Genomic DNA, 23,423 nt, shown 5'->3' on the forward strand with positions numbered 1-23,423 from the left:
TGGGAAGTTATTAGTTCTGCTTATATTACATCCTGGGACACAGCTGTCTCAGCCTCTTGTGGTCCTTTCTTCACTCACGACATCTCAGGGAAAGCAGTCAGTTCAGTCTCTGTCCCAAGAAAAGGACTCATTTCTTTTAAATACTTGATGGCCTTGGGCAATATCACATATAGGCCCCCCCAGGCACTTGTGAAATGTTATTCTCATGAGGTGGCAGTGGGTCCCAGGGCACCGGGTCCTGCGGAGAGCTTTCCTTTCTGGCCAACAGCAGCGTCAGGGCCGCTCTGGCCCTGACCTCAGCCGTCCACTTCCGCAGCACAAGCATTTTTGTTTTCCATTTTTTCTTAATGAAATGCCAGGAACTGACAGCCTGGTACTTTTCTCAGCTGAGGTAGAGCTAACCACAGAGCAGCGCACATCTCTTGCTGGGGATGCAGACGGATGAGCTGGAGCCGTGCTTGGACTTGTGCCGAAGGCTGCTTCCAGTCAGCCGAGCGGCAAACAGGAATCTGACTGTTTGGGCTGGGGAGCAGCTGGATATGATCATGCCGAAGCCTCTGGAAGATTCAGCTTCCTATGCAGTACCTTTTTCCCCTGCCAAATGTTCCGTTTTAATAGAAATTCATGTAGATATGAAAGACATTCATTGACGTCTCCTTGCTTCCCTGTGCACCTTTGCATTCCCTGCTCCAGTGAGGCTCAGGTCAGACCTTTGAAATTCAGAGCACTCAGACTCAACAACCAGCCCTTAAGAAAGAATCTTTATTATTTTGACACAATTTTCCACCAAGGCTTTATACTGAGAATAATGAGGACTATGGTTACATGTCCAGAACCTTATTTCACTGCAGAGTAATTGAGCTAAACTGCAGCCCAATATCAAGCATTATTTTTTCAGCCACACCATGTCTGTCAAAAATTATTTTGATATATAAATGAACCAATTTCTGTTTATTATGCATAGACAATTGTACTGACTTTTTTTCCAGACAGTTTTATCAATATTATGTCATATAACAGAACTTTGACTTTAGTCCAATTAAGTTTTTCCATTTGTAAAGTTTTTTATCAGCTCTATTTCCTTGCATTTCCTTTAAACGTGTTAAGGTCTGGAATTCATTAATTCACAGTTTTATAGTCAGAAGAGACCACTAAATCTGTTAGGTTACCTTGTCTGACCATCTATGTCGCATAAGTTAGAGAATTAAAATCACCTAGCCCATTGGTAGGTCAGCCTGGCAATTTATACCAGGTATTTAGTGTTGATGGGCTTTGCTTGGCAGGCCTGGCTGATTGATTGACTTAGGGGTTGGTTTTGAGGAGGCAGAAGAGGACAGTGTAGTTTCGATTGGTTATTAAAGTTTAGCATTCAAATGAATGTGGAACTGAATTTCACAGGACTTCTTAATTTATCATACTTTCTGAACTGATAAGGACTAATTCCAACTTAGTTCTTATTCTGCAGATTTGAGGATTCTTTCCTTTTTCCTCTCTTCTGTCTTTCTCTCCTCCTCTCTTTTCTATAAAATTCATTTTCTCAGAAGAAAGCAAAATAGACTTTTAAATAGAGGTGAGAATTTTAATGAACAAAATGCACAGGGTAGGGTTCCTGATTTCTTTTATCCATTAGCTCTGTCTTGCTTTTATGACATGCAGCACAGGACATTTTAATTTAAGTCATAAAATCATAGAACCGTAGAATCATAGAATACCAGGTTGGAAGGGACCTCAAGGATCATCTGGGCCAGCCTTCCATGGCAAAAGCACGGTCTAGACAAGATGGCCCAGGACCCTGTCCAGCCGAATCTTAAAAGTGTCCAATGTTGGGGAATCCACCACTTCCCCAGGGAGATTATTCCAATGATTGACTGTTCTCATTGTGAAAAATTTTCCTCTTGTGTCCAATCGGAATCTCTCTGGGAGTAACTTGTATCCGTTACTCCTTGTCCTCACCATGTGACTCCTTGTAAAAAGGGAGTCTCCATCTTCTTTGTAGCTCCCCTTTAAGTACTGGTACATGGTGATGAGATCACCTCTAAGCCTTCTTTTCTCAAGGCTGAACAAACCCAGCTCTCTCAGCCTTTCCTCATGTGGCAGGCTTCCCAGTCCTTTGATCATCTTTGGGGCCCTTCTCTGGACCCTCTTCAGCCTCTCCACATCTTTTTTGCATAGTGGGGACCAAAACTGAACACTATTCCAGGTGTGGCCTGACAAGCACTGAGTCATTTCACAATATCATTTTATTCCTCCAGTTTATTTAATATTACTTTTTTAAACTGAAAAATAATCACAGTCCCACATAATTTGCATTGATTAAAAAAAAAACAAAACAAAAACTTACATTGTACTGAAACAATTGTTACAGATATTAAAAGAGTGACCGACATGAAAAAGGTATTCTTTTGAATGTTTTGATTTGAATGTGCACACTCACTGCTGGCACAGCTACGTATAACCTCTATAAATGTCACTTGAGCTACTTCAGTTTACCCCAGCTGAAAACATGGGCTGTGTTACCATATGTAGCTTCATGCAAGGTTTCAGCCTGCGTGATTCTCTTGTTGTTGCTACTTCTTTCTGGTTTCCCCAGTGTCATACAGACTGATGATTTCTGCAGAGAACACTCTTCCCTTTTCTTGCTTTTCTGTCTGCTTTGGAATGACACCTCATTGGTTCTATACCTTCTGCTCGTTCCAAAGATGACAGGGGCATCTGTTTCCAGGGGGACTTTCCCATTCAAATGGGGATACATTCAAATACCTTTGAATTCTCTAACTTCAGTGTTGCACTCACTCTGGTGTTATCCAGCCCAGGGAGTCACCGTGCAGTCCTGCCTCATTCATTACACATCTGAATTCCCAGTACGTTAACGGGAATTTCACAAAGAGCTGAAGGATTAGTTTAAAAATATAACACTCCTGGGTTTATCAGGTCTATCTCTTGGGACATGCTAGGAGATTCTTGAAACATGCTAGACATACTCAGATTACTGGGAATTAATAGCGCTCATGATCATGTAGGATGTATCCAGCATCTCACTTTAATACTAGACAAACTTTAAATGCTGTAATGCCCCTTGAAATGTTAATAATTTCTTTTCTTCTTTCCTATTAAGTTAATTCAGTCCCAGACTGACATACAGCTATATAGTTCCATATATACAATATACATTTGTTGGCAGGCAGCCAGTGCTTGTTCACAGAACCTTGCTGTCCTCTAATAAATCTATATGCCCATATTATTATTTCCATGTACTACAAGCTGCTCTGCAGCCTATCACATGGCACTAAACTGTAATTAGCACCAAAATATGGAGTTAGTATGCAGGACACGGACAATTCTTTTGCTCCAAATGCTGTATTCAAACTGCAGCGGTCCGTTGAAGAAGTAGAGATAACCTAAGGAAAAGGAAAGTTAAAATGAATTAACTCTGAGAAAACTGTGTTGTCATGTTAAAATTATCCTTCAAATAAAAATGATCCTGTTTGTTTTCATTATTTAATAACTCCTTTAAATGCAATATTTTAGTGTTTAGAATGCTGAGCTAAATTTTCAAAGGTCCTCATTCCATTTGCCAGACCTGGATCGGTGTTTTAAAATAACTGATATTTTAATTTAGTGTCAAGCTATTATTACTATACAGCATTTGCTTAGGAAAACACAGCGTTTGCCTGTTAATGTTTAAGACTCTGACTTGGAAACACTCCTTGAAGAGTTGGATGGGAATGGGCTCCACTTGAAAGAACAGACACATTATAATACTTCTATATTAAGCATATCTCTTTAGGCTCCCTAAGAAAGGAGGCAGGTCTTTTTTGGCTCCTCGAATATATATGTACACAGTTCATAAGAACACCTTGGCCAGAGGGTAATTTAGATCAGAAACCTGATTCAGTCAAGAACAGAAGTGTTGATGTGAAAAAAATCAAAATTACAAATGATAGAATTTCCTACAGGACATTAATCTCAAGTTTCAATGACAACTAATTGTAATAAAGTTTCATTATCAGATTATGTACCATTTCTTTGATAGACTGCATCCACTCTATCACCAATTCCTGCGAAGTCTTCCTCTATCAGCCTGGGGTAGCCTGCTTCCATAACTTCCGCCTCTTCATCATAACTTTATTAAACACAAAAGAAAATAAAAATTCAGAGGATTTAAACAGCCTGGGAGTTTGGTCTGTGCCCTTTATATGCTTTGTAGTTACCTGTGTCAGAAGTAGCCAGTAGCCTTTAGGTACCAGAAGTACAAGCTCAAAAAACACAAAACTAATAAAGCTACATTTTCAGAACTGATCTATAAAGTACTTATTATATGAAGCTGAGGCCTCATACACACTCTGAGGCTTCTTGGCACAGAGATACTGGGAAGGGATGGCAATGTCTTAATTATGCATCAGACCTGACTGTAAGCCCCACTCATGGACAGCAAAAATCAGCCATCCTAGGGTGGGATAGATTTCTTACTCTCACAGCACTGATACCACTTTGTGTCGCACAAGCAACTCCTGGATCAGGGCACTTTATTCTCCTTTCCTTTCTTTCACTCTTTCAGCTTTTTGAGGCTGTGCTCATATGTTTACAAAAGTCTTGCATACACCTTTATGACATATTCTACACAGCTATAGCACCAATGAAAACCACGGACTGGAAACATGTGGGTCACAATCAAGTGCCTGGTTTGAAACAACCTGCTGATCTTTTGATACTTCTGGACAGGCTATGACTATGGACACTGAAAAGAAGCACCAATCCAGCTTACCTCCAGTACTTATTTCCAGTAAAAAAGAGAGTTTTGCCAGTGTCTTTAATATGGACAGCTGCATCTATTCTTTTCATTTCTTTCGGGAACCCCATTTCATATATCTTTTTAGGAAAGTCTTCAACTATGTCATAGCCATTCAAAGCCCAGACTTTCTTTCCTGAAAATAAGAACAAAGTATGCATGAGTCTTTTGTAAAGGCTAAGCTTTGAGAGCAGAATAAAACAAGGATGCAGTGATCCTTGTTTTCATACAACTAATAGATTCTTAGGTCACATACTCAGCAGGTATTAACCTGTTTATGCTAGCTATGATCCTAGATGTTTGAACTTAATTGTACATCTCCTAATTCACTGAAAATTGTATAGATTTGCATGGGGTGAAAACAACAGAGTTTGGTTTTTGAGCAAGGAAGGTAGGATGTTTTGTTCTATTGATTACCTTTACATCACTCACTTAGCTTGACTAAATATGTATATTTTTCTGACAACAACAAAATTGAAAACTCACCCTTAAACATGAACACAAGATCTTTGATGGGGTCTTCATAAGCTGCATCTATTTTATTTGGAAGCTCTGGCCAAAAGGATTTAAGTAACACCAGTTCTGCCTCAACCATCTGAGGGTGCAGTCGCCAGAAAAACCTAATTCAGGAATAGAAAATATATTTTATGTTTCTTGTCATGCTACAGAATAGCAGTATCTTTGATGTGCTATACTAAAAATTAGCTAATGGAGAATTAATTTTTTTTTCAGAGCATAGAATTTTCAATACACAGAGCTCCTGGTAGACCTTTCCTTTCCTCACAGTCACCTAGCTGCAGACCATTTCTGTCACTCACACAGTGATCATCTCAAATAACAACAAACAAATCTTTTTTTTCATTTAGAATAAGAAAAACACTGCTGTCCCATGTAAGGCTTCTGAATGTAGTACAACTTCATTCAAATAAATGTTAGTAGACTTGTGCAGTTGAAGAAAGCCCTGTGGAATGAAAAATGTGCACAGTGTCAGTCTTCAGCCATGTCATCTTCACTTCATATTACTGGGAAGTCAAGTCTGTAATTGTATTATAAATCCTGCCTAAAAAGATATATGGTGTAGTTTCTTAGAGGCATCTATATTGATTTGTGATTTTTTAAATTTATGTTTACTGAAATCTTTAGTAAAAAACTGAAATGGTGTTTTCGCTTGCTCAAATTTTATCCAGTACCCACCATCCATGATATTGCAGTCTCTTTACCTGTCCTTGAAGATCAGCATTTCTCCACGAAGTTCTGTTACTGCATCAAGTGATAAATCTGGATCACATTTCTCTGGTGTTTTGGGATGTTTTGGGTTGGGATCTTTATCTCCAGCACCTGGAATCATATAGTATGGTCTAAGTTTGACGATGTTCATTTCCTTTCTGTGGATCATGATATTGAATAGGACATGGAAGAGTTCCCAAACAGCATGATGAGTACAAGCATAATGGGCAAACCATTTGTACTGGGGAAAGTCTGTTCTCTCTTTTTCTTCTTTAGCCAAACACATTCACGGACTTTGCTGTTCAGCTGTGCTGCAAAAATGTTCAATGGACGTGCTTTCTTTATCCCAAGTTTTGAAGGTACCCCAAAAGTTTTATTCTTTCTATGATAAAACATGGATATTTCTGTTTCTCCCTTTAGACTGTGTTTTACCTTCTCTTTTGAGGCAAGTCAAAAAGTATAAGGACTCTGCTCCCCACCTCCCACCACCAAAGGAGACAGCACAGTGACCAACTGTACTCTGCACTGTTACTTCCTTTTTTTTTTTTTTTTTTCTCTGAACTACTAAATCTAAGTGTCTTCTGTTCCTGAAGTCTGGTTGCCAAGAATCCAGTGAATCGGTCTTAATCAGCCATGATTGTTGCTATCAAACCTCTGCAGCTCTTTAGTAGCTGTGCAGTGCATCTGTAGCAGGTTATAATGACACAGGAAATAGATATTATATATTGTACAGACTTACCATAGAGCTCTTGGATCCCTTGCACATCATCATCAGGAAGCACAAAACCAGTTTTTCCAGTGTACGTGTAAATTGGAAACATCAGAGCTCCAGGGTCTCTAGAGTGTTCAAGTCCCAGTGAATGGCCAAATTCATGGGCGGCAACAAGAAACAAGTTATACCCTATAAAAAAACACAGTGAAAGTGAATGTATAGCTCCTTGTATCACCAAAGTGGACTTGGACTTATTAACTACCCTTAACATTGTGCTTTAACATATGGGACAATGAAGAAGACAATTGAATTAATGGAAAAATGATGTATAATTGCTTGTCTTTTTCAAACTACCATGCGTTTTGTTTTAATAAGGGCCTAATTTATTGAGTATCTCATAGCTGGTGTTCAACTTAAATCTTATTTGACAGTGTTGTTCTGTAGGCAGACTTAGATTTCCTGAAATTTCTTAGTGACACGGGAAAGCTGTGGGGTGAAGTCTTAGTCCTAGTCAAGTCAAGAACACTTCTGTCAGGAATTCACTTCCAGTAGAGAGTCCACATCGTTTTCAGTATTGCAGCAATTAACTTTAACGCCAGGAGGGTGAAATAACAGTGCTGAGAAAAAAATAGTGGTTTGTTCTATTTGTTCTATATTGTTCTCTGTCCTAAATAGGCAAGGTGAAGAATTTTCAAATTACATGTAAGTAGCTGATTTGCATCTGAATTAAGTATATGTGTTTTCTATAGGCTTCAGTAAGGTAATTCCCATCAGTCTGTGATCAGAACTAGCTGCCCTTAAGCTCAGTGAAACACCAAACTGACAAAATACCTTGTTTGTGGCATTTTTTTAATTACTGCACACAGGAGGTGTATATCTTAAAATCTATGGTAGGCGTATGTTATACTTCCATTTATGATTGGAGATTAAACCCAGCTTCCTATGAGTAGACAGCGAACATAATGACTAATGAACAGTAAACAGGCAAAACAAACTGTTTACAGATATCAAACGGGATGAAATTGTCCATCTACCACCATTTCAAATAATCTCCGGAACTTCTGTTACCTCTAGAATCATCTGACCAAGCTTCATCATCATCAAAATGAGCATCTCCTCCGTAGTCTGGACCAGGGGGGAAAGCATGAGCCAGTAACCCAGAGGGTCCATCGAAGGGGTAAAAGTCACCATGTTCTATAAAGCAACATTCAAAACAATGAAATCAATTACCCCACTTTATTGGCAGCAATATAACTATAACGTATAAATAATTGGTTCTGTGTTACCTTTAGTGCCAAAGGAGATCATGATATCAGCTACACCACTTCGTATTCTGGTGAAGTTAAGCGGTGTCACATCAGACCAAACTTTGAATGCTTTTTTGAAAGCTCTGTCTACTTCAGCACGTCTCAGATCTGAAGTGTAATTCATAATTCTATCAAACAGATTAGTATCTCCAGTTAAATCGTGTGAATTGAAGAAAATATGCAATACACTTTTATCTGACTGTACATCTCATTAAAATTTTTTGCTTTTTTCCTCCCTATGTTCTTATCTCAAAAATAAGAGCTCGGCAGCTGCATACAGTATTAAAAAAATAGAAATAAACATTTTTATTTTCATTAAAATCATTCAGAGACATCTGAAATGATCGAACAGCTTTCTGTAATTGGCTTTATATGCACCAGAAGATATAGAAAATGACGGACATATTCTGTATTAATTCAAATCATATCAGTAACTTCAAACTTTTTTTATGCCATATAAAATATCTCATGATCCTCACTTCCTGGAGGAGCAAAACATGATCCAAAGATCTTTTTATAGGCTAGAATCATCCATATTAAAGTAATATTTATCACTAGATACTCAGTGATATCATATTTGGAATCTGCTAAAAAAACTCAGGTTGCAGCTGGTCAAAACTGCCTGTTGATGGCCGTGAGGTATTAAGGGAGAAGGAGCTACCACGTGACCTTTTAGCACCATAGCTTCTCAAGGTCAACTTTCTGCGGTCATGGTGCGGGGATTTGTCTGACCAAACATAGATATCTGCATCTGGACTGTGAAATGGAAGAGCGACAAGGATCAGTCCCTGCTCTCACAGCCATGTTGCACAGACTGGTTTGCATCTACACTGCTTTGTCCGGGACAAGACTTATGTGAAGCAGGCACTAAACCAGGTCCAAAGCAGAGCTAAGGACTGACCTAGAGATTAAGCACTGTGAGGATCAGTGGTGAGATGCGTGATCTTAGTCCCTACCCCTCTTTCATTCAGCACCATGGATGTGCCCAGACTGTCTACATGGAGGCCAGATGAGGAGTTACTAGCTTACACCACATCAGCTTTCCTCCATGACACAGTGCAATGGAAAAAAATCGTATTTACTTCCTTGGGCTGTAAGGTGGCCTTGGGGGACCTTTCCACAAGTGGGGCTGTAAGGATTTTAAACTGCAACATGAATTTTGTCAAACTCGAATGCATCCTTCTCCCATCAACCTCATAATCTGAGCAACCTATTGGACAAGGTACCTGGAAGGAAGGCAATAACAGTAATAACACTCAAAATGCCATGCATTTACCTGTATGTCAAATTAGTTTTTGACCATTTGAGTTTTCTAGGGAAAAAGTTATATTCCCCCACATCTGGGACACCGCATCTTGGTTTCTGCATCAGCTCATATGTTTCTTCATCTAATTTGCCTGTCACCTCCAAGCCAAAAAATGCTTGCATTTCTCGAAGTTTAGATGCCACTGTGTTGGCACTCTTCCTCATTACGCCTGCAGGATTCGGACGGAGATCATAGTGAGTCCTGAGATAGCGCTAAGAAGGGGAAAAGAAGTAATAAGCCTAGTTTCCAAACAGTTGTAACTACACAACTTACTATTTATAAAACATGCAAATGAATTATTTTATACTGTACCTCTGCAAACTGAAGGTCTTTCTCTGTGAATTCATGGCTATCTTCAACAGGAATAGGGATTGTCAGGCAAAATGACAAACCCAAGAAGAAAAATAAGACAGCTGAAAGTCTTGATTGCATCATGTTGGATTTCTGAAGTCTGAAGCCCTAATGCTTTAGAGAGCAGTTACCTTTACTTTTATAGTCCTAACCCAGTGAGTCACCACTTAGGGACAAGTTAGGACTTCCTTGTCATTGAAAGTAAACATGCTTAGATGGCTACTTTTTCTCTCCTCCCCAACACTGTGGTTTAGGCATCTGTTGTCCCACTGCGGGCTCTGAAACTGTATCCTCATAAAAACACAGTCCCTGAATATTGACATAAATTGTGGGAAGAAATGGGCAGAAGCAAAACCACGCTTTTTGATTATTTTGCAATAAGTTACACTGGCAATAACTGGCAATAACTTTGCCATAAGTCACTCCTCTTTGCTAGAAAAATTGCCTTCCTACTATTTGATAGACAATAAAAATATATAACAAGCTTCATGATTTTTTAAATAAATTCTGCAACTTTTCAGTAGCTACATTAGTTCAACAGCAATTTTTAACAGTTGGAATAGATCATACACACTTCAATTGTTAATAAATTTTGCCTTGGCTGATAAGATATAACATTATGGAGTATACAATAGGCTATTACATTTGCTTGTTTCTGTAAAGAAATATAACTCTAAAACCTTAACACAAATTCTACTTTAAAGATCCTTAAAGTGACTTCCTATCTATCTTTCAGAATAATTTACTGCTTGAGATGTACCTAAAAACAGAAATGCTAAATATCAGGAAATAGTTTTGAATATTTAAAAATGTTTTTTTCATTATTAGTAAAGCAGGTCATGTAAAGTGACTAGTTCATACAATCTGTCTTCCTCAAAAAACATGAATTTAATTTACTTTATGAGGGGAGCACAGCCACAGATCAATGAGACAGCTACTACTCTGAGAGAGGCAATCTACCAGCTACAGGTGGGCAATGAATCTGTGTGTCTAGAACGACAGAAATATGTGATTTTGACTTATGAGGTGGATAATGGGATAAGTCAGGCATTATGACAGACATGGGCATTTATTATACTTCAAAGCTTAAAGATGATTTCTGTCTGCCCAGGGTCACTCCAATCTCAGCTGCTGCTAAGACTTGTATCATATCATGTGGCCACAAGCGTGGGTCCAAGGGGAGGTGCTGTTTTGGCTGAATTCACCTTCCTCTTTCATGGAGGCTGTTGCTGTATGGAAAACCTCAGGCAGCTTTCTGGCCGACACTGGTACACGCTTTCTGGAATGCACTACCCTGCCATGGATGTTGCCTTGTTGACAAAACAGGAAAAGGACAAAAATCAGTGAAGCTGAATATGTAAAAGCTCAGTGTGTTACTCAAACAATATTAGCCTTCTGTCTTATGATGACAAACGGCAAAAGCAAATAAAGCTGAGAGGAATTTGTTATGTAGGCTATTTCTACCTCACTGCCCATCTCAGCCAGTGCTAAATATGGTTACGATTAGGGATAGACAACATCTGTTCAGACAGTTTGTATATTCTCCTTTACATTGTCCATCACCAGCACTGAGACTTTTTTATTCAGCAACGGTGGCATAAAGACTGTTAATTATCCCACCTTTTTAAGAAGTGCTCTCCCTTGATGTGCTTCAGGACGAGCGCTGAATCCATATTGCCAATGTCCTCACTGTGCTGCACTTCTTGCTAATGCAGACTGCCAAACTATGTGTATGTCTTATTTCTTTCCTTCCAACATTTCTGTATCGATATTTGCAGCATTGTTTTCATTGATGTTGGGGTATTCAGCTACGCGGTAAGCAGAATTTACAGTGAATTTTGCTTGCTTTGTCTGGAGCTTAGAAGTGGTGCTGCCTTGTCATGGTTTTTGTGGCTGTAAGGAATACTTTCTTGAGACCATGAAGCTGTGAGTGTCATTGCTCTGCAGAACAGTACCAGACATATCTCAGAAATCTGTGAGTAAAATGAGTAGCTTAAAATTCCACAGGCAATATTCCTGTGAATTCCAATTCCCTGAAATTAGCTTTCGTGTACCTAAGGGAGAACAATTTTATACCACCATTTGTATATCACTGCCCTTCGCCAGACTTGACTTAACTAAAAGGTTTTTATTCTTTGTCAGGCACTTATACTTCTACTCTTTCTCAGCTCTGATGGAATCTTTGCTTCTGAAATAGGAGAAATTAATTTCCTAACCAACTGTTACTGCAAAAACATATCAGTCCATCAGACTTTATGAGAGAATGATCCCAAATTATTCCTAAGTGCTTTCAGGGTTGCCTTAATAAATATAGTTTAGCTAACTAGTAATTAAAGGTGAAACCAAGTAATCAGAGACAATATTTGAATGATATAAATGTAGAACAGAAAAAAATTATTTAGCTAGGCACAAGAGTAAAATTAATGAACAGTGTTAGCCTGTCGAATGATTCTTCAAGGAGGTGTGGAGCCCTGTTCTTCAAAACGTTTAAGCTGCAGCAGTCAAAGCAGTAGTAAACAGAATTGTCTTGCATGAAGAGAATGATAGATTAGGTAGGGAAGAATGATTTTTCACTTTCTAATCTCTGTAGGTTTTTTTTACACAGCTGCTCTGAAGTCCTTTGAAGTTCACAATGAAAACTCTTTCACAAACTTTACCTTCAGTACCCTTTACAGAGCTGTCCTGAGGTATTTCCAAGGAATATTTGAAAAATTGGACAATGTAATTATAGCAAAAAACTAAGACAGGCAGCTTTTCTGAAAACAACTTATCTTATTAGATTTATATAAGAAGAGATGCATAAAGCTGGGTCTTTTGCTATTGTAAGACAATGAAACAAACAAGTGAAAATACAGTCCACTGTTTTGAAAAGATTCTGCAAATGAGTAGAAAAAAATACAAAAAGAAAAAAGGCAGGTAGTCTGTAACTATTTTGTTACAGGGAGTAAATCAAAATGCTAAAACAGAAATTCATTTCTGAAAGACTGTGTGTAATGAGCCACCTGAGAGTGGACTATGGCTGAATCGTGTTTTCTGCACATTCAGTTGATTCCTTTGGGAGCTCTGGCCATGTAAATATACACGATCCAATATGTTTTCTTATACAATTTATTGCTATTTATATTACACCAGTGGCTAGAAGCCTATATTGAGGCATGGATTTTTACGTCCTCTGTACACAAACTGAAGAAACAGTGATGAAGGACTGTGCAAACAAGCACATAAAAGGGCCAGTGAAAATGAACAGTATTCCCCCTTTTTCCAAAACAGCGTCGCAGACGTAGCGTGTGATTTTTTTTTTTAAAGGGGAGACAAAAAGCCTTGACAGAGCTGGGAACTAAGTACAGACCTCTGAAGATGCTGTATGTTACCTTAATACATTGACTCTTTAAGGCCTCAAGCAAGTTTTTAAAGTTGGAAATGATTAATGACAACTTCAAAGCCTGACAGTTTTGGGCAGTATAAGATATAAAATCTATGGTTCAGGCTTAAGTGATGCCACTGTTTGAGTTTGAAAAAAAAAAAAAAAGGAGTTAAAAACTACGAAGAGGGATGTAAATGAAGGTAAAAGCAGTCAGCAGTGGTTCATAGACCTTGTGCTGACCCCAGTGCAAACAAGCAAGCATAGAAAGTTACATTTTAAAAGCATTGAAACCCACAAAACTGCTGAATAGTAAGATTTCAACAAGCACTGCAAAATTTCTGCAGTTCTGGCATGTTGTGGGTGTGGGTGAAGTTAGCTGGACTGATGGAAATTTTCACAGGCACAGCAGAGACTGGAACAATCATGCCGGTTTTCCCCCCAAGGAAAAATGGATAAAGAGGGATGGGAGATGTGGCGAGAAGAAATGAAGTGCCTTAAAGCCACATTTAGGTACTAATTATTTGAAAACAAGAATCGTGCCAACTGTATGGTTTCAACATACATTTTGCTACCACAAATAATTGAAAGGTGTCATGTTTTGATTTACACTCTGTGTTTGGTGCCCAAAATAGCACTATATAGCGAACGTGGTGAATGCTCTGTGACCCTGAAGCAGCAGACACTTCACTTAAGGCAAATAAACAAAAGTCAAGTGGTCCATTTGTTAATGTTTCTTACCACAAGTTGTATTTCAAGTGGAAAGTCTCCAGTGCCTAGGGTGACGCCATCTCATTTAGATCAGCTTCCTCTGGGAAGAAGGACAGTGTTCTGAGGCCCATTGTGCAGCTGGGCAAATGGAGTCCCCGAGTAGTTAAAAACACACTCTGGCTCTGCCTCTCCAGGTGGGCCTCCATCTGCGCGACCTCTTACAAGAAGGGCGTCAAAGACAACTGAGAACGGTTTCCACAAGCAGCTCTTCAGCTGGGATGGCAAGGGATGTTACATCAACCTGACTCCTTTTTATATTAAACAGTGGCATCCCTGTGCCATTTTCTGGTAAAAAGATGCAACTGAGGTGCCCAGAGGTGTTTAGCAGGTTCTAGTGCCAGAGGCAAGAAACATATAAACATGTTTCCAGGAGGCAATGGTTCTTGCTTGAATGAGTCCCTGCAGACCCTGTGGACCAGTAGCTCATACAGAGGCAAAGGATCGGCTGCCTTTCTGTCTGCCTTCAGCACAAGACAGCTTTTGAAGCATAGTACTTGCATGAGCTTGGCAGGACCTGGGGGCTTCTGCCACACTGGGAGATGCTGGTCAGCAGTACCTTTCTTCTGTATTCACTGAGCTCCAAGATAAGATTCAGCTGTAGATTAAAAGAACTAAATTTGGGCACCTTCCTGGGTGCTGTGTGTCTAAACTCTCATTATAAACAATGAAGTCAATACACTCACTAAACCCTAGACAGCAGTTCAGCTGACACTGAGGTAGACACCTTGGGATTATTTCAGTTGCCCACATATAGACAGCTAATATTGTTTGAAGGACAGAGAGCTCTCATCAGTCTTATGTCATATCTGACAGTCTCATGCAGAAGTCTTGGGTTCCCTCCTGCATCTCAAATGGCACTAGATGCCTTTCTTCAGGCTGCTGTGCACAGCTGGGCTCTGCGGACTGCAATGGAGCTGACTGTAGTGGAGCCCCACCATCTGGTGCACACAGAGAGACTTCAATTTAGGTGACCTATTCCAGAGCTGAACTTCAGGTCCATTTTCTGCTGATGCCTGAACAAACCAGGAGCCGTGATGTTGCAGAGGTTTGCTGTGTTGCTGTGCAAGGTGGCAGCTCTGCAGCTGGAAGGCAGTCGGATGCTGTGCACCCCCTCCCCAGACAGTGCTCCTGCTCACTGCTGCCTCTGGCCTTGGAGGAACAGGGGCTCCCACTTCATGCTGACAGCCAAACTGAAAGAGAGAACATGCCTCAAAGAGGTGCAAGAACCCAAGTTTTCTCTGCCCAAACAACTCCTGCACAGGTAGAAACTCGTAGGGTTCAGGAAAACTGTCCCAGAGAAGTGAGTGTGTCCCAGTCAGCTGCTCCATGCAAGGCAGCAGCTCCAAACTCCCATGGAGGTCAGACCATGCTCTGCTCCTTTTTACCACTCTGAATGCTCTCCGGGACTGAAATGGCTTCCCGTTTTGGCCTAACCAACCATTTTATCAGCGACTCACAACTTTTTCTGCTTCAAGATAAATGTAGGATGCTAAACTATCTGTTATAACCTGGCAGTTGTCGCCCTTTTAATGGCAATTTTTTTGCATACACAGTGGTATGTCACTAGATACTAATCTGCTCAAGACCTGTCTCATTTGTTGTGCTTCTTACTGCAATCAAGACAGTGGTCTTGTATCCAGACTGCACTAACCGTTTGAGGAAGATATTTATAGCAGTCGCTGTAATTGAATTTTATTGATTCTTGAAAGAAACAAATGGAACCTGCTAAAAAAAAAAAAGATAATTAAGAATGACTGGAGCCATTATGTTCTGAGATTGCAGAAGTATTTTATTCTTTCATTACAGTCACTTTATTATTTTGTGAACTGTGGTACACAGTTGTCAAAGTCCAATACTCTCTGATTGTGCTCTTTCAGATATTCCACACATGCAGGGTTTAATACTTAATGCAAAGTTTACATACTTGAAATTATTTGAAGTTATATGGAATTTTGATTTAACACAGTGATGCAGCAATGTACTTAAATCACAATATAAGTACAAATTACATCTAGCAGAGTATAGCAATCACAACATACAGCTGAATCACAATACAAGTGGGATTACCAGTCTCTATTACATGCTCACTGTAGTGACACTGGGTGTTCACAGCCCCTGGAAAGTAACACATAGGTTGAACCCAGCTCAAGACTCTCGCTTTCTTCAAAACGTTCTTTGTTTGGTTTTTGTACTCAGTATGGGGCTGAGCCACACATACACTGCCCCCCCCCCCCCCCCCCCCCATGCTGCTCTGGCTAACTCAGGAATATATTTTGCACTCTTGATTAACTCAGGGATGAACATTTACACGGCTGGCTGATCCACTCAGCAGATGTAGCGTCCAGTCCCTTTTGTGCTGAGACAAGTCCAGCTTTCTTTGCAACACCCATGGTCAGTCCCTCCTTATATTGTTCCCCGAGATTCATGAGCACATCACCCTTACCCATCTCCTCAGAGCCTTCTTCCATTGTAAGGGTTCACTGATTGGTCACATCAAGTACAAGATATCCAGTTATCTCTATTGCTGGCAAACTGTAGGCAAAACCAGAGTTTGTGTCTAGCCAACATAATTTTGCTCCTAATGGGAAGGAGCTGGTCAACAGTACAAAAAATGGAAAATGAAACCCCAGGAATCCAGTTCAAAGGTAAAAACATAATTTTCTAAATTTGTTTTTTGAGACATCCACCACCTTACATTTCTATTTTTTAAATCCTGATATTTACACTTGCAAACACTTACAAAAATAAATTTAAAGACTACCTCAGTAGCACTGTGGCTCTCTGACACTCATAATTAGGTCTTGGTATGTTTTGATGTATTTTATTTCTCGTGTAAACCCAGAAATGCATATAATATGTCTTTAAAACATTTTAATTTTAGCTCTGCCATCATGGCAAAATATATTCCCTCTCTGTCAATTTTCTGTTTTAATAATATGCTATAGCAACTTTATTCTCAAATCTTAAGACCTCCACTATGAATGGATAGCCATTGTTCATAGAAAGACAGTTCACTGTAGATGTAATAAAAATCAGCATTAGGAAGAAAAAATTATTTGATTATTTATTCATATAGTGATTCAACATTTCTTTCTAAAAGTTTGGACACTCAAGGATTTAAATAAATTGTTTGGGTGAAACAGAAATTTTGCATGTTAAATATCTAAGTGGAGTTTGAACTTCGAAGTTGTGAATTCTACACCTTCAGGAAGGACAAATGGCCCCTTTAGGAATATGAAATAAAAAGTAATGTAAAGTCCTCTAAAAACATTTTGGTTCAGACTACTTATTTATGAAAATTGGAGCTAGGAGCCTAACAGAAATGCACACATCCTTCTCCTGCCCCCACAAGCTCTTTTCTCTGATGTATGTTAACACATTTACTATTAGTAATGAAGACTCCTCATAATTTCTGACTCAGCTTCCTATTGATCACTCCTTAAGAGCACTATATCTTCTACACCTCTTAAATAATAACAAATCAGAACAAGTACTATCATTACTGAACCCAGACATTTCAAACCAGTGCTGGCTCTAGTACCTAACCCCATGAAAGCCTTTGTCATCCCAGGTATTGTAAGAAGAAATGCAGTAGAGGAAGAGGGCAGGTTAATGATGTGGGTTTTGAGGAGGGGAGAGAAATCGTCTCCTCAGCACTAGTGAAAAACACGAGAGTTGTGGCCACTGTTCACAAGATAATGATCTATACTGGATGAGGTATTACCCGGCATTTTCCAGATGCGTCAGTCTTTAAAAGTGCAGCCTAATTGAACTGTATTCCTGATAACTTTTCTTTTTCCAAGTCAATACCTACTGGAATTTCCACCTGGGTGTCTACCCCAGATTTCTTTTCAGGATCAAAGCCTCCCATATATGCACATAAATAGTTCAGTATAACATCACATGAATTAAAAATGTTGCATTGAAATTACCCAAAAGAGACAGCATCACAAACCTTAAGGGCAGGTGCTTGTCCTCCACAGAAACGCATGGAAGAAACACTCTTAAAGTGAAGCTTACCGTAAATTTTTGATTTGTAAGGAGTTTTAGGAGTAAAACCATACATTTTAAAAACATTTAGAAAAGGAAGTATGATTTTTAAAGCCCTGGCTTTTGCTTGCCAACCACATTCATGTTGTTTATACAGCTGGGCTTTTTAAAAATCAGTTTCTCAACTCTATTGCAAAAGCTCTTGAGAATAAGGGGGAAAAAACTTAGATATCTGATGCATACGGTTTTATAGGAAGTACTACAAGCAAGTGGTAAGCTTAAAATTAAGGTTTGAATTACTGGTAAGAGATTACTAAAGGGGGATTTAAGAAAATTCCTAGTGCTACATAGCAAAGTGCATGTTTTCAACTATAAACATAAGTGGCACAGAAATAAATGTCTCATCTTTTTCTATTACAAAGAAATACAATATAAAAGTGGCCATGCATTTAATTAAAAAACCCACTCCCCCATATGGATCAAATTCAGGGGAGGACACCGAGATGGTGGGGGCTGGAGCCCCTGCCCTGTGAGGAGAGGCTGGGGGAGCTGGGCTTGTTCAGCCTGGAGCTGATACGGCCTCAGGGGGACCTAACAGCATCTCCCAGAGCCCATGGGGAGGTCTTCGAGGAGCTGGAGCCGGGCATGTCGCTGTGGTGGAGGGCAAGAGGGTGAGAAACAGTGGGCATTAACTGAAAAAAGCGATGTTCGGCCTGGATATAAGCAGAAACCTTTTTCCCATGAGGACAGTTGGGCAGTGCACAGGGTGCCCAGAGAAGCTGTGCAGTCTCCGTCCTTGGAGGTTTTCAGCCCCGACTGGGTGAAGCCCTGAGCCCTGAGCAGCCTGGTCTGACCTCAGAGCTGATCCTGCTGTGAGCAGCAGGTTGGATGAGAGACCTCCTGAGGTCTCTTCCAGGCTGAGTTATGCTGTGATTCTATACCTTAGTATCAGTAAACAAATATCAAAATTAGATATTTGGAAAACATTTTAGTGAGTATGTTTATGTGTGACATTTAAGACATACTCAAGTTCCATACATTAGAGATTTTTGAGTATGAATTAGTCTTGGCAGAAAAAAAAAAAAAAAACAGGGTTCCAAATGCTGGCTGTCACTTGAAATCTATCTTTAGTGGATTCTCATGTTCAAATGTATTGATTAGTGTCTTCATGGTATTAGTGGATCTTCAGTTACTGTGAAATACTGGTCAGAAACAAGTATAGAAAAATTAACCAGCCAATACAGTTTGCAAATGCAAATTAACTTTAATGTGATTCAGACTTAAGTTCTCTAGATATGTAATTTAAATAATTTGAACATCTTATTAGCCTATCTAATGCCATAACATACCTTGCACACTAACAGTGCTCTATACGAATAATGTTAACAGAGTATTTTCAGCCATTACTACAGATTTCCTCATTTCTCTTTCTGCCTTTCTCAGACATTCTACCCTTTTCACCCCAGCCTCTGCTCTATAGATGCCATTCTGTATTCACTTACAGAAAAAGATAACAGCTTCCATTCCTCTTTTTCTCAAGACCTAGCACACAATGACCAACAATCAATTGCAAATACATGGGATGGGGAAAAGATGATGAAGTTTTTTCCCACAGAGTCCCTGGTAAAATGTACTCAGTCTCCCCGTCATGTGGCTTTAAGCACTGAGCATTTGGAACACGGTAGCTGTGGGATGAAATGAGAATGAAAGGGAGGAATTTCTGCAGCATTTTTTACAAGTCCTTAGAAATTAAATTCTCGTCACAATATCTCTGTTCTTACATCTGCTGAAAAGTTCCAATCATGTGTTTCCTAGCCTTGGCATTCAACAGTTTCTTTTCTGTACCAGCAAATACCAAGAAGTGTTAACTTTCACTTCTTCCTCTTTCCTCATCAGGCAGTGTGCTCTGATTCACTGCAGTGATAAAGACCGTCTGCTAGTAATTCAAATCAGTTAGTGGGGTTAAAGGATTATAGAAAAGTACAATTAGAAATACTATCAGTTAACAGAAGACGACTTGCTGAGACTGTGACCTTTGTTAGAAATGCTTCTTCACATTCATGCTGAAAAAATAAACTTAATAGCTTAGAGGTTGGAAGGGACCTCTGGAGGTCATCTTATCAAACTCCCCTGCTCAAGCAGGGCCACCTAGAGCCAGTTGCCCAGACCAAAAATGATCAGAGGGATGGAGCACCTCTCCTATGAAGAAAGGCTGAGAGAGTTGGGGTTGTTCAGCCTGGAGAAGAGAAGGCTCCAGGGAGACCTTATTGCGGCTTTTCAGTACTTAAAGGGGGCTTATAAGAAAGATGAGGACAAACATTTTAGCAGGGCCTGTTGCAATAGGACAAGGGGTAATGGTTTTAAACTAAAAGAGGGTAGATTTAGACTAGATCTAAGGAAGACATTTTTTACAATGATGGTGGTGAAACACTGCAACAGGTTGCCCAGAGGGGTGGTAGATGTCCCATCCCTGGAAACATTCAAGGTCAGGTTGGATGGGGCTCTGAGCAACCTGATATAGTTGAAGATGTCCATGCTCATTGCAGGGTGCTTGAACTAGATGGGACCTTTAAAGGTCCCTTCCAACCCAAAGTATTCTATGATTCTATGATTCTATGACTATGTCCAGACATCTTTTAAATATCTCCAAGGATGGAGGCTCCACCACCTCCCCGGGCAGCCTGTGCCAGTGGTTGGTCATCCTCACAGTAAAGAAGTCTTTCCTGAGGTTCAGAGGGAACCTCCCATGTTTTAGTTTGTGCCCATTGCCTCTGGTCCTGTCACTAGGCACCACTGAAAAGAGCCTGGCTCTGTCCACCCTCCCTTCAGGTATTTATATACATTGGTAAGATCCCCCCCTGAGCCTCCTCTTCTCCAGGCTGAATGGTCCCAGCTCTCTCAGCCTTTCCTCATAGGAGAGATGCTCCAGTCCATCATCTTCATGGCACTTTGTTGGGCTCTCTCCAGTATGTTGATGTCCCTTTTGTACTGGAGAGCCCAGAACTTGACACAATACAGCAGGTGTGGCCTCACCAGTGCTGAATAATCCTATGAGCTTCCTATGGAGCTTCCTGTTTCACAGTATTCAAGTATTTTTTAATTGATTTATTTGCTGCACTCCCTCTCTCTGTGTCTCTCTATCACAGTGCTTTTTTAGAACTGCTGCCAAATGTCTGAATAAAAATAGTTCTTTTTTTACTGTCGATACATGCCAAAAACCAACATATAAATCCAGTTAGTTTTCAGCTAGATGCATATTGAAATCTGCCCTTTCCCAAGAGACAGGCTAACCATTAGATGTTGTGGACTCCTCATAGACACAATAAAATAAGCAAGTCCTTCTCTTGCTAAAGAGCACCAAAGGGAAAAAAAATCAGACTGGTATTTTCATCCCTGTTGAAAACTTCTCTGGTTATTAGTCAATAGCTGAGTAAAGAATCATACAGGAGTTCACATCTGTAAAACACATAAGGAAAATACACTGGAGAAGTCACTGCTTTAGCTAGTTTAGCTAGATTTAAAACATCACAAGAAAAAATTGCTTGTTACATATAATAGATGCTCAGTTATTTTCTGTGGCCCATTGCTGTTGATTTCCATGTAGACTTGAGCCATCCGAAGACTGCATACAGCGGCTTATTGCGTTTATGTCATTGTCCTAGTGAATGTTATCTGAAGGCAGTTATACTTCTTACTGAAGGATTGTGCTAAATCAATCGGAATTTTTGTCTAAAATCCAGTACAGATGTCTGCTTTTTGCCCATCTCTATAGTTAACTATGTTCAGATGTTTCACAAACACTAGGCATATTAAACAGCTGCTTCAAATCACTCCCACTGTGTTAACTATATATACATCTTAAAAGGTAGTTACCATTCCATGACTTATACCAGTGATTAACGTCCCATTAAAGGCTCAGAGTTGTTTAATCACCCTAAATTTCCTACTGTCTTTCCCAGCAATTGAGGGTGTACTAGTGGGAGACTAGAGGCTACTGGGAGTCATCAGCACGTATTTCCTCCAGGTGGGCAGGCATGGTTCTGTTTATTGGAAGATCTAGAAGAAGAAAGAAATGTTACCTGTGTAAAAGAATACACACAAAATGCAAGTAATATTCATGTATCTCATAAATGAGAATTATTCTGTGATGGTTCATACTTGCAGATTCATAACCATTAAAAAACTCATTAAAATGACATAAGGCTTAAGTCAGAATAGATTCTATCCCTGACTGTTTTAAAATGGTTAGAGCATCTTCTCTTTGCCAGCTTTTGTGCTGAAAGTGATCATGATATCAGCATGGCCATGAGTCAGTCAGACCAAGGTCTTGGGAAGATTTCAAGTCACATACTCCTAAGGTTTCAGTGTCCTCCAGTTTGTTTAGTCCACTTTTCGCTAACCAGATGTGAAGTGTAGTTTATTATATAAACAGATTAGAAAATATCTGCCCATAGTTGTGTCAAAATCTTTCAAGTTTATAAAAAATCTGGCGCCATGTGTCCTTTGGTTCCTTTAGCACATAAAATGGAAATTCCTGACTGAAAGCAAACCATGACAAATGTTCACTGGAAGTTTCACAGCGCTTATGCGTTAAGTTTTCCTATTGTTTTATTTCTTTTCAATGCAAAATAATTTATAAAACCTGTTCAAAACTGACATGGAAAACTGACTATGAAAAATACTTCTATTATTATCAAATAACAAGACTATTTAAATTTCAAGCTTAGATAAATAGTTAGAAATAAGGTTTGTGTATTTTTGTTTTCCTTTAGTCCTGGATGAGGAAAGAGGAACATTGAAGCAATATCCTTTAGCTTTGTCTGAAAAACTTAGCAAAATATTATGAAACATCAAGATTTCCTCTGAAGGTTGCTTTTCTATAAAGAATTATTTGAAACTATTCAAACAACTCTGAATTAAACATTGTTTACCATTTTTTTTTGTTGTTTAGGAAACGTCACAGGTATCAAGTTCAGACTTACACCTGGACAAAAAGAATAAGTGTTGTTTCTATGTAGTATTAATCCAGTTGACTTCTAGAAACTGGAAGTCTTCAGGCTGAAGAGGATGTTACAACGCAACAGATCTACTTTTGGTTATTTGGGAATTTGACTAGGAGACAAAATTTCACATCCATGCACCTACTAAAGTAGGAACTTGAGGTTCACCCACATCCCAGATGAATGACCTTGTTGCTGTACTGAAGGGCTGAATCAGTTCCTCTAGCCTTTCTGTGAGAAGGGATCAATCCAGTTTTTAATCCTGTCTCATAGAGTATCTAATTCCCAGAGCACAAAACTCTGATTGTACCATTAAATACAAATACTTTCATTCATTTTTGGTGAATTGCTTCTGTTTCTCCATTTAACTTACAAATGACTAAATGATCCATCTAGCTCAGTATTCTGTCTCTTAGCAATGGTAATAAGAGACAGTATCTGGGGAGCACATGAGTCCGATGAGTTTTTGACTGATGCTGGCTGCTTTCACGGTATTCTGTAATAGCAAGTTCCAGATATTCACTCACCACTCTGTAAGAGATATTTTCATTTCTCTGTCTTAAATCAGACTCCTGCAAACTTGATTCAATGCCCCCTAGTTCTAATATT

General features: G+C 39.4%; 1 protein-coding gene across 1 annotated transcript; it reads right to left on the bottom strand.

Annotated features, from left to right (window-relative positions):
* Positions 1–3,297: 3,297 nt before the first annotated feature.
* On the bottom strand, positions 3,298–9,776 carry LOC309601195 (collagenase 3-like; the record flags this gene model as incomplete). The annotated part of the gene is made up of 10 exons (XM_082334109.1): positions 3,298–3,398; positions 4,020–4,123; positions 4,766–4,925; positions 5,276–5,409; positions 6,010–6,127; positions 6,756–6,917; positions 7,797–7,922; positions 8,015–8,163; positions 9,312–9,553; positions 9,654–9,776. The coding sequence occupies 10 exons, from the start codon at positions 9,774–9,776 to the stop codon at positions 3,298–3,300; spliced, it is 1,419 nt and encodes a 472-aa protein (XP_082190235.1).
* Between the last annotated feature and the right edge of the window lie 13,647 nt (positions 9,777–23,423).

This window comes from Platalea leucorodia, assembly GCF_965183815.1.
Source record: "Platalea leucorodia genome assembly, chromosome: 2".
NCBI lineage: Eukaryota > Metazoa > Chordata > Aves > Pelecaniformes > Threskiornithidae > Platalea > Platalea leucorodia.